The sequence below is a fragment of the Lemur catta genome, chromosome 1 (genome assembly GCF_020740605.2).
Source record: "Lemur catta isolate mLemCat1 chromosome 1, mLemCat1.pri, whole genome shotgun sequence".
In the NCBI taxonomy this organism is placed as follows: Eukaryota; Metazoa; Chordata; class Mammalia; order Primates; family Lemuridae; genus Lemur; species Lemur catta.
The window spans coordinates 64,454,717-64,466,965 of NC_059128.1; the positions used below are offsets into that span (position 1 = coordinate 64,454,717).

Sequence of the window (12,249 nt, forward strand, 5' to 3'; positions counted from 1 at the left end):
ATAAAAACTAAGTATTTCCACCTAAACTCAGGATTTGTACTTAGAACTTTTCTTTCTTTCTTGCCCCTTCCTTCCCCTGCTCTTTGTCCCTCTCTCCTTCCCTCCCTCAGTGTTTTCCTTCCCTTTCTATTGACACACCTTTTTCCCTCTTTTATTTTTATTAAGTAATTTATATATTCCCTATTTATAGGCTGCCTGCATTGTGTTAGACACTGCGAATACATGAGTGAGCAAACAGACACCACCACTCCATGGAACGTAAAGACTTGATGTGTGCATGTGTAAGAGGGGGTAACACAGTCAAATAATTTCAGAAATATATAATTATACACTGAGATCATTGCCAAGAAAGAAAAGTACTGAAAGCCAGGAACATTTATAAAGGGAGCCTGATCTGGTCCAGGAGCTATGGGAAGGCTTTCCAGGGTATGTGACTTGTAGGAGCAGGAAAGCCATTCCAGAAAGAGGAAACTTCCTGCTTAAGGATCATGAGATGGAAGGACCATTGCATGTTCAAGACACTAGAAGAAATTTTATGATAGAAATGTCAGAAGAGAAGAAACAGTGTTCCATTAGAGTTATCTTTTAATTTTGTGTAGGAGATTTTATGTATATATTGAGCAAACCAAAGCATTTTCCTAAATATTTTTCTAGATAACTCTTCCTAATTTATCAAGGAAATGTGGATTTCCTCAAGGCCAATGCCAGTGGTGGATAAAAAGAATATCAGTTTTCTTCTATTTAGCTAAATGAGATAGATTATAATGTCCAAAAGAAATTCCAAGTAAATTTCCTAAGGAGTCTCCTGACATTTTTCTTTACAGGATGGGGAAAAGAGTATGAATCAATGGTGAGGTTTTAGAGTGAAATGAGATTGTGGTCTTTTACTAATGTCTTACCATTTTCCTTGTCTGTTGACCTAGCGGCTCAGCATATACAGGGTGTGAGCGGGGGTATATGTTCAGGGTACAGTCAGCCCCTATTTATTCTTCACAGGGAGCAGCATGAGTCTGTGGAGAGATAGACTCAAACCCCCGGTTGATTGCCCTATCCTTTATTTAAATGTGGCACATTTTTGTCTGAGAATGAAATGTTCCTAAACCTGTTAGAAAGACTCCATGATTGGTAGAAATAGTCTCTTCTCCTCATTTGTTTTAGGCCTTATTTGCACCCCTAATGAACACACCACCCAGAGGTATCTGTGCACAGAAGATGTTATGAGCCCTTCCTTAGGAAACTCTTGGAGAACAAGGGCATATCTGAGCAAGAGGAAAACATGCGATATACAAAACAGGGATTCAGCACAGGAGAGAGGCAGAGAGAAGTCTCAGGATGAGCCAGGATGCTGGCCGTGCACTGGTGTGAACAACTTGCCTGTTTGAAAATATAATTCTACCCTGATACTTGATTGATAGCGCGGCTGGGTATAGAATTCTCAATTGGAATAAATGTGTCAGATTTAAATAAAAGATAGGGAAATCAACTGGGAGTTTGAGTCTCTCTCTCCACAGCACTGATCCCTCTGAAGAATAAATAGGGGCTAACTATACCTTGAATACCTGTTTATGTCCTGTTTTGATTTATTTCAAAGGAAAAAATTTCTTTTGAAATTTTGTAGGTGTTGTTCCTTTGTCATCCAGATTCCAGTATTGTGTTAAATCCAAAAGGATTCTAATTTCCTGATTTTTTTCTATATGACATTTATTTCCCTCCTCTCCGAAAGCTTATAAGAGCTTTTAATTCCCAGTGTTCTGTAATTTCACAGTAATATATCTAAGGAGTGGTTTCTTTTCATCTATTATACTAGAACTCAGTGGGCCCCTTCACTGTTGAAATTCCTTTTTTCAAATTTTCTTAAATTAACTTCATGCGTGAACCCCATCCACCCAAACCCGTGTTCTCACTCTCTTTTTTTTTCTTTCAGATACTTTGTTATTCAGATGTTGAGGATCTTGTGACAGATAGGAATTATGTCACATCCATTCCAATTCCCTTCCAATTTACCTTTGGGTACTGCAGAGGCTAGAAAGCTAAACATTGTATTATTAATATTTCCCAGACTCTTTCGCAGCTAGTGTTTTGCATGTCATTTATTAACAGATTTAGCTGTACTTCTTCCTATTCTGTTGGCAGGCACAGCTGTGGAGGCTTTTCACTCTGGGACAGCATTAGCAGGCATCCCAGCGTTTGGTCACCAGCTCTGTGAGGGTCAAGACGCACGCTGCTTACCATCCAGTTTGCTCATGTAGATTGCAGCAGGCACAGCCTGGCTTCGCAGCCAGCAGCAATAGCTGTGAATCCCTGATCTTGGCAACACTAACATGCTTCTGGAGTTGGCAGCTATGGCAGCAACTGGCCACTTTAAGAGGCAGTCTCTGCATGTTAGAAGAGGTACTGCTTCCTTCGTGGCCTATTTGGGAGTTGTACTGAAAGTTCAACCTCAAGTCTGTTTCTTTAGCCCTTCCATAGATTATGTCATCTAATGTATTGTAAGAAATATTTTAATAATTTCTACTAAAACAAAATAGCATGGATTCACGTCTCTGCAAAGGACCTTGATCGGTATGACCCACCTGGATTTATTCTCCTAATTTCTTTTCATTTTTTTTCTGTCTTCCCACGCTATTTTTGGGAGAAGATTTTCTTAACTTTAGTCTCTAAGTCTACAATTGAGTAATTGAGTTTTAAAAATTTATATACACACACATATAAAATCTAAGTATACTTTTTTCCTCTAAATTTTCTTATGGCATCCTGTTCTTGTTTTATGAATAGACCATCTTCTGTTACCTTTCTGAGAGTATTAATGATAAATTAAAAAAAAATCTTTTTCCCCTGCATAGTTCTGTTTTCTCCAAGTTGCTTGTAACTGTCTATGTAGGTCTTTAATTTTTATACTAGAGACTTGGCTCAGTGATCCTTGGTTGTCTGCTCATATTTAAGAGTAGAGCCTGAAAGCCAGTTATAAGCCCTGATCATGTAGTTGGGTGTTGTTACCTGTGGACTTCACTGTAAGGTGATCCGACTATGTTGTTTCATGGGGGAGCCCCTGATGTCCACATCATAATGACTTTCTTCTTGTCCAGGTTAGATTCCCCAGGGAAGGATTTTCTAATCGTCTGCCTGTACTTTTAGTATGGTCTAGCTGCCAGGTTCTTGGAAGCTAGCCTAAATTGTATCTGGTACACAGAGGGTTGCAAAAGGCAGGCATCTACCGATAAAAGCAGAGAAACGAACTGGAGCATCTAAATGCTTCTTGAACAGACTTTCAACCCTGCCTTTTATTTTACCTCCATCTTCACCCCTACTTCCAAAGGTACCTGATGCCTTAAAATCCTTAGCTTTTAGGAGGTTCTGTGCTATAATTGGGTTGCTTTGTGGCATTACCCCACTGCCAGCTTAGGTTTCAGCTTTCTTGGGCCTGCTCTGGTCGCTAACTACCTATACATTTCCTCTGTAGCTTGCAAAGTTTTGTTGATGTTGTATTCTCTTTCATTTTGTTTTTCTCTGCGGTATTTGTGTCTTTAAAACACAATCTCCCAATTGTCATTTTAGTCACGTTTAAGAGAAACTACAAGTAAAGATGTATATGCAGACCATGGTCTTGACCTGGAATTTGGTTAATTTTTCTATGAATTATGAAGAATACAAGGATATTGGCTTTGCTTTCCATATCATCACTTGATTAATTATTAAACTTAATTGTGCAATGTGTTGCTTCAAACTGTGTTATTAAATTTAATTGTGTGTGTGTCTCTAAGCTTAAAATAGAATGGTGAATAGCTGAAATAAAGAAATACAGTGTGCCTTAAAATATACACCAGTTTCCTTCCCTCACTGCCGGTAGGACTTGCTTCAAGCTGCACTAGCAACAAGGATTTATTCTTCACACTGATGTGAAGATACTTAGTGGGAAGCATCTGCAGTCAACATCTCTGCATTACACCCTTAGTGTAGGGAGGTGGATGGGATTTTTTTTATTTTCTTTTAGTGCGTTTTATGTGATGTGAATTTATATTTGCCACCCAAACAGCATGCTTTTGGTGCATTTACTATTAGGGAGTTGTGGCAAATCAGAAATGATTTGCTTGAGTTCAGTGAAACCTTTCACATCAGCATATTCTCACTGTTCTTCATTTCTACTGCCTACAGCAAAGATTTTATAAGCCCTGTTTGCAAAACAAAAAGAGAAAGAGGGTAATGGCTCAATGGAAAACCCTAGTAATGTTGCAGACCACTGAGTGCTGAATCCAAATATAGATTTTGGGAAGGAGGGCTGAGAAAAGTGAATTTCCTCTAAAACATAAACCTTTTTATTTTTGCTATGAGGAGATTACAATTGAATCACGGAAGGGGAAAAATTAATAGTGGCAGTGTGATCGAAGTCTAATGATTGGTTTTTGTTTGGAATTCCTTAGTTTCTAGTGATGATAAATTAACGGGTTCAGGATTTTGCTGTTTTTGAGGGAAAAAATAAGGATGCGTACATGACTTACCTTTTACCACTTACCAAAAAAAAAAAAAAAAAAAAAACAGCTATAATGAAATAAAGCACCAAAGAGTAGACAGAGAAAAGGTATATCTAATATAATAGTTTAAGAGATATTTCATTGAGGCCTTAACTGTCAAGAGCTCATAAATTTACGGAAGCAAAATACATTGCCTGCCAAAATATGTTCTTATTCAAGCTTTGAGCCCTACTATCACTTAGGGTGGGGCCGAAGCTAGATGAAATTCTATAGTTCCATGTTAGTTGTTTAGAAACACAGAGGTAGGGGGTTCATGTTTTCACGGCCTCTTTTGAGAGGATTCAGGAAGTAGAGGGCATTGCTCGGTACCTATGAATTGGATTCAAGAAACAGCAAGATATTCTAGTGTTTAACTAGGAGTTGGGAAACTTGGATTTTAGTCCAGATTTATTTACTTACTAGTTGCAAGTCCCTTTTCAATTGCTTTATTGGTATTTCTTTTTAATTCTAAGGTAGCTAAAATGCATGTGGCACAAGAATAAAGTGATATAGAATGATAATGTTACTTTGAAAGTCTGGTGTAAGTTCAGATTGCATGAAGTGCTAGAAAATGTATAAATATTTAAAGTTAATATAAAACAAGTCATAAAGGTGGAAAGAATTGTTAGCTATTAATACCACCAAATTCCCGAGTAAAATAATGAGAACATCTAATCTGAATTGTTGATGAGTTCTAGGTATCAAAGATTTCCCAGAGATGATTATTATGATAACCAGCACTTATTGAGTAAATTATATGTCAGGCCCTTTACTAAAGGTCATTGAATGAATTATCTTATTTATGATCCTTGTAATAACTCAGATTTATAGTTACTATTATCATTCCTATTTTATATATGAGAACATTGAGGCAGAAAGTATTGCAACCAAAGTCATACGGATAAGAAGTGGCAGATTAAGCACTTGTAGCTGGATTTTACTCAAAAGCAAGTTGTTTTTAATCAGGCTTGGTAGCTCATACCTATGTAATCCTAGCACTCTGGGAGGCCGAGGCAGGAGCATCGCTTGAGCTCAGACCAGCCTGAGCAAGAACGAGACCCCATCTCTACTAAAACTAGAAAAAATTAGACAGGCAACTAAAAATCTAAAAAATTAGCTGGGCATGGTGGCACATGCCTGTAGTCCCAGTTACTCAGGAGGCTGAGGCAGTAGGATCACTTAAGCCCAGGAGTTTGAGGTTGCTGTGAGCTAGGCTGATGCCACGGCACTCTAGCCCGGGTGACAGAGTGAGACTGTTACAAAAACAAAAAAATAAATAAATAATAAAACAAGGTGTTTTTAACCACTATGCTATGTTTCAAAAATTGGCACCAATTGAGAATTATATTAAAGACTACAATATCAAAAATTAATTAATAATTAATGCTTCCCTTCTCTCTTTTATGAACTCTAAGCTATTGAGGAGAGTAGAGGACTCAGCAAGTTATATACAAAAAGTGTTTGTCTCCTCCTTCCCCAAAAGAGATACCAGTCTAGCTGAGGAGGTTGGGGATTAGAGCAATTGAAAAAGGAGACAAAGCAGTGTGTAAATACAGAGGAAGAAGCCAGGCATATTTCCTCTGGATGAGAACAAATTCATGAGGATCATAAATGAAAGGCAAACCAGATTTGTTTTCTGGGATTCAAGAACCATATTCATGTATTTCTGAACATGGAGTCAGTGTCATTCATTCACAAGAGGTGGCAAACTTCCTACCACTAGGTGAGGTCAAGTGACATGGATGTCATAGAGGGGAGCTACATGACCAGTGTTCTTTAGGGTCCTTTTAACCTAAAAATAGAGACCAAAGATATTTAGATCAGTCTGGGCTAAACACTGGATGAACGAGGAGGATTTCAGGGGAAGGCTGATACCTGAGAGAATGAATGTCATTCATTTGTGGATTTTTTTTTTTTTTTTTAAACAGAATGCTTTATTGACTTTAGGTCAGCTGGGAAGAATTTATGCTTTAAAGTATTTTACCTCATTAAAAAAAAAGATAAATATATTAGAGACTTCTGACTTTCATATGTTTGCTGCTTGGGGCTGAGAGAATGTTCAGCTCTCTCCTGTAATATGTGCTTCAATATTACAACTCATCAACGAAAGGTGTATGTCCCAAATTTCCACTTGCTGCCATTGACTTCTGGCCAGAAACAAACACACATTTGTGGATTGTTAACAAGTCCAGCTGCTCTTACTAGTGGAGAAACCAGAAGAACCAGAACTACCTGAGTACTACTTCTCCGCACGTTTGCCCTTCTCTGGCCCATGGTGGCCCCCTGTGAAGGTGGGGGGCTGAAGGTAAGGGTCTCTGAGGCCTGTGCATTCCAGGCACTGCCGGGGTCCTGGGGTGGCTCTCCTGTAGCAAGCCTGCCCAGCCTTAGCCGTTCGCCCTGTGGCCTCTGATATGCCAAATCTCGAGTATAGGAAAACAGTCTCTCTGCTCAGAGCACTTATTTTGGAGATGGGGAGACTCATCAGAGCATTACAGGTAGCTTTTTTCGGCAGCACCTGGGAAAGGTGGCAAACACCTCAGAAAATTGCTCAAATCCCAGTTATCAGATGTATTAAAAAAAAAAAAAGCAAAGCTCTTGGATCAAAGTAATGAATAAAAATATCACAGAAACTTAGTAGTCCTCCTAGATTTTCAGAGATACCACAGTAAGTTTTATTTTACCCTGAGCAGGCAGAGTAAATCCTTCTAAACGGGTAATTGCTTCTTGATTTTCCTTGGCTAGGCCAAGACAAAACACTAGGGAAAGCAGTGGGGTCAGTCTTGGAAAATCTAGGAAAGCAGTTTCTTTACTTGTGTTTCCTGATGAAACACAGTAAGAAGAAACACAGTGGAAGACATCCTTCCTTTTGTTTATAGGACTTTAAAAATATTTGTTTCTCGTGTAACTTTAGACTTAAAGGCAAAAGTCACATGAAGGCACAATGAGGAGCTTTAGAATTCAATATTTCATTTTGAATGTACCTCTCATGGGGCGAAAATATGAAAATGGAGGGTTCATAAATAGTATTAATAAACATTACAGATCCATATGCTTTTCTGAATACGTGCATATTTGGGGGAAGTTAGCACTGAAGGTTGATTTGCCAGGAGGACTACCTTGATGCCAAGCCATTCTATGTGGGTGCTTGGGGAGAAGACATAGCGGCACAGTCTTTGAAATGCCGTGTCAGCAAGTGCTGCCCCTCTCTTCCTGACTCTTGGCTCAGGCAGGCAAAGCTTAGGGTTTTTTATTGCTTTTGCAAGAGAGGGCTGTGTTAGAATTACTGTCCTTCGGGAAACAAGTCAAAATAAGATTCCTTCTGTGTGTCACTGAAATTTAAAATGAAAATTTGTTGATTCAGAAATGGAGATATCGGTGCCTTCTATTACTGAGTTTCCATTATGAGTGAAAGATGGAAATCGGGAGCTGTTTGAAGCTGCTCTTCAGGTCCTTTTAGCCAAAGTTCTTTAAAATTGTGTTTGAAGACATGAATATGTTTTGACATGAGGAAATTGTTCTGTTTTTTTTCTAGTATACCTTTTAAGAATTAGATTGGTCTGCAACCAGTCCCACTCCACAGCATACAGGTGGCTGATAGATCTATCCAATCTCAGTGGCTTGCTGAAGTCTTCTTTATCTTTTTCTTCTGAATAAGATGTGTTCTTTTTGTAGAGATAGCTAGTTAGATGCTAAAAAGTGATTATGAGACTTCTTAAAGAGAGGAAGGCAGCCTTCAATAAAAGAGGGCTTTGTTTTAGTTCTTCCACTCCTTTAAACATAGCTTGTTATTTTGTTCCTTTGTTTGCCAATTATTTAAGAGCTTGTGTTGTAGGAAAGTTCCAATTCAAAACATTTTTTAAAAGCATTCTTTGTTAAAGGGGATAAGTCATGCATTTCCATTAGCTTTTGCAGAAGAATCCCAGGGGATTTAGACACTATGGAAGAACAGAAACTGGTCAGTAAGCCAGCACTCAGAACCTAAACAGGACGATGGAGACTCTCTTAATTCCAGGCTAGTGATTTCAGTGGGTCATTTTTCTGTAACAAGTTGAATATTTTTGGAGTTTTTCACATCTAACAGCAGCCTTTCAAAGTATTCAACACTTTTGGGAGTAAAGATAGTTCACTTACAGCAGACCCTTCAGCAGTTGCAGATTTAATATTCAAGGTTTCTGCCACTCATGAGCACTGTCTCAATGGTTTATGGCATAATTTTTTGTGGCTTCCTTGAACACAATTTTTTAGCAATATATTTTTTATTACCAAAAAATATAGTGGTATACTTGATGGGACCCTGGAATAAAAGACATTATGTAAAAACAAAGGAAATCTGCATAAAGTATTGGCTTAATAGTGTATCAGTATGGATTCATTAGTTGTGATGAATGTTCCCACCTAAGATGTTAACAATAGGGGAGAATGGGTCTGGGGTACCAAGGAACTCTCTGTATTATTTTTACAACTTTTCTATAAACCTAAACCTATTCTGAAATAATGTATTTAAAAAATGCTTGTAGAAAATTTGGGAAATACAGAAAAGTACTGGGTTTACACAGAAATAAACACTCAAAGGAACACTATTTTTGTGTTTGTTCATAATAGTCATGAGACCTATACACATATTGTTTCATAATTTCCTTTTCTAAATGAACATCTTTCCATGTCATTATTTTATAGCATTATAACTGTTCCATAATATCCAATTACATGAAAATATAGCAATGCATGTAACCAATCCCCCTCCCCCTGTTTTTTTTTTGAGACAGAGACTCGCTCTGTTGCCTGGGCTAGAGTGCTATGGCCTCAGCCTAGGTCACAGCAACCTCAAACTCCTGGGCCCAAGTGATCCTCCTGCCTCAGCCTCCCAAGTAGCTGGGTTACAGGTGTGTACCACCATGCCCAGCTAATTTTTTCTATTTTTAGTGAAGATAGGGTCTCCCTCTTGCTCAGGCTTGTCTCGAACTCCTGACCTCAAATGATTCTCCTGCCTCAGCCTCCCAGAGTACTAGGATTACAAGCATGAACCACTGTGCCCAGCCACCTATTCCTCTTTATTGGAAATTGAAGTTATTGCCTATATTTCATTATTATAAACAATGCCATGACTTAGCCATGTAATTAAAGCTTTTTTTCACATTCACTATTATTTTCTCTGGAGCAGTTTCTAGAAATAATATTACTGGCTCAAAGAATATGCAAAGTTTCAAAAATATTGCTTTTAGGTACGTAAGTTTGAGTTACCTACCAAGTGGAGCTGATTATATATGAAGGATTATTATGAACAATTGAACAGAGAGTGGAGAGGTAGGCAGGAAGTTGAGGGAGATCTCATTTAAGAGTTCTGTTTATCTATTTATTTATTTATGAAGTTTTGTTGAGAATGACTAGAGGTGGCGTAGGGAGCTAGAAGAGAATGACTAAGTAAATCCCCAGTGAGGCGTGTGAAACAGAGAAGGGGAGCTCTAGAGACAGGTAGGGCAACTCTGTGGTTGGGGGTGCTCAACCCCTGCTGCTGCTTCTGAGGAGGAAACAAAGGCAGTTCTGCCTGAGGTTCAGGCATCTCAAGGTTAGTTAAGTTGGGACCAGGTCCCATAGGTATGGGAAGATCCCTTTTACACCCAGTCACCCAGAACAGGATAGTCATTGATGGCCAGTTCAGGTAGGAACCTGTCTTGAGATAAGTTATGATATGTCAGACAGTGGGAGGAGGACACTGCCAAGGTATAGGGAAGAGAAAACTAACACCCCCAGCCTGTAGGCCACTGTCCTCTAATTTTGGGCAAATCAGAGTGGATCTTCTCCATTAACAGAGATGTTTGTAAATCTGTCTTACATGTCATCTCTCCAGCCAACCACTAGCCCGTGTAGGCACAGTTTCTCTCTCTTCCCCACCCTTTTGGTAGCTGTACTCCAGAGTGATGACCGGAGCTGTGCTTACCTCTAACATTGCCATTATCCTCCCAAGCATGCCAGCTCAGACCATCAGCTTTTAAACATGCATCCATGTCTTTGCTGGGAACAGTCCTCACATGATTTCCTCATCTGTTCCCCTGCCTTCTGGATATTTAGGTAAACTCAGTCCAGCCCAGCTGCCTCCATGCCATGAGTAGCTGTAAATGGACATCAGTAGTAAGTTCTGTTTCTGTATTTCAGATACACAAAATTTGTGAATGTCATCTCCATTGTTGTACTCAGACTTGTCATTCTTAACATTTTGTCATTTGTTTCAAATGTTTTCCTAATACAAAGTTTAAATGTGTTTTTCATGATGATTTGAATGGAGGCTCAAATACTGAGTTGAGTTTTTTCTCCAAAGCCTATTCCCTAGACAGGGATTTGCTTTTCTGCCATAGCTTGAGGAGTATTCCAACATAAACTGCATCTGCTGGCTGGAGCTCTGGCCACAAACTACGGCCTTCAGAAAACAAGGAGATTCAGGAAGTCATAGAGTTCCAAGGAAGATGTAGAGAGTGGCCTCTCAGTTTTACTCTTGCATCATTGGCCCACAGGCACTGAGTACAGCTTGGGAATTTCCAATTATTCTCACCATTCTGTTCAGATTTGCCAAAAAACCCAGGAGATCAAATCTCTGGACAGCTCACTAGAAGTAACATCACCTGCAAAGTAAGGCATTGTAGGGCAGCAAGTAGGGGAGTGAAAAGAGTGTGAGGACATTGGCCATAAAATAGTAGAAGAGTATCTGAATAGTATCCTTGGTTTTGGGACTTTCAAAATAATGAGAAAACATCCTTTCAGTGGATGAATGTAGAAACCTTATGCAATGTGACTCATCTAACCTTTCAGAAACTGGAACTGCCCTGCAACACTGCTCTGTTAAGTCCTCTTCTCTGCCCTCTAGCGTCCTTCTCACCAGTGCAGAATTAGAATCATCATAATCTTTGATTCATGACATGTTCTCATCATTGATCTATACCTGGCCCACCTTTTATATTTGGTTATTTTTAATTAGTGTCTTTTCTATTAATGGGAACTGGGCTATTTCCAGATTTTACTCTTGTGTCTCCCTTTACCTTTTGTTCTCACATACAGAGCCCATATTCCCAGCACCAGATGATGGGGAGCAGTCCATCATGCCCCTGGACTGCAGATTCTGCACTGGGGATGTGGTCCTATTACTGCTTCCTGTACTTTTCCCAGTTACGACCTTACCCCTTCTTTAGAAGTTCTTCCTCTCTGTGCACATTGAGCAACCTTTGACAGGACAAGCCTCGGTAGTACCCATGGCATAGTAAACATGTGGACATGAACTAAACATTAATGTTCCTCCAAGGTGTTGGGAATAGGTTTTACATTCTCTGGGAAATTTTTAAAATCTTTTTTTCTGTTCCTAATCACTGCATTTTTTTTGTTTTCAGTGCCAAAAGTAAATTTCTAGTGCCTAGCTAAGGAAATTTTCCATAGGTTTCCCTAGGGAATATTGTGAACAATATAGTGAATTAGTAAATCTATTTTTTAAAGTATTTTCCCAGTACCCTTTAGCACAAGACAACTTGGAATGTGACATGGAGAGAAGACAAATGTCAGTTCAGTCATTAATGTCATATCTTAGTCTTTCACTCACAGATGCAGCCAGACCCTTCTCAGAGTACGTGGCTGCCAAGCCGAGTGGTAGAAAGAGATTCAGCACTTACTAGGTGAAGGGGAGTGTATACCAAGAGGATAGGAGCAAGAAATGAGTCATCGAAGGGTAGCCCCCATATTAGCAGTGGGTTGGGGGCAG

At 39.1% G+C, this 12,249-nt stretch overlaps 2 protein-coding genes across 2 annotated transcripts in view; both read left to right on the forward strand.

Annotated features, from left to right (window-relative positions):
* The window catches only part of LOC123630197, a 154,958-nt gene extending 153,576 nt beyond the window's left edge, over positions 1–1,382 (forward strand). The window contains exon 4 of the mRNA XM_045539553.1: positions 1,159–1,382. Coding sequence (XP_045395509.1) covers positions 1,159–1,382 — 224 coding nt within the window. The remainder of the gene's footprint in view (positions 1–1,158) is intronic.
* The window catches only part of LOC123650573 (syntaxin-binding protein 6), a 101,272-nt gene that overhangs the window by 7,724 nt on the left and 81,299 nt on the right, over positions 1–12,249 (forward strand). The window lies entirely within an intron of this gene.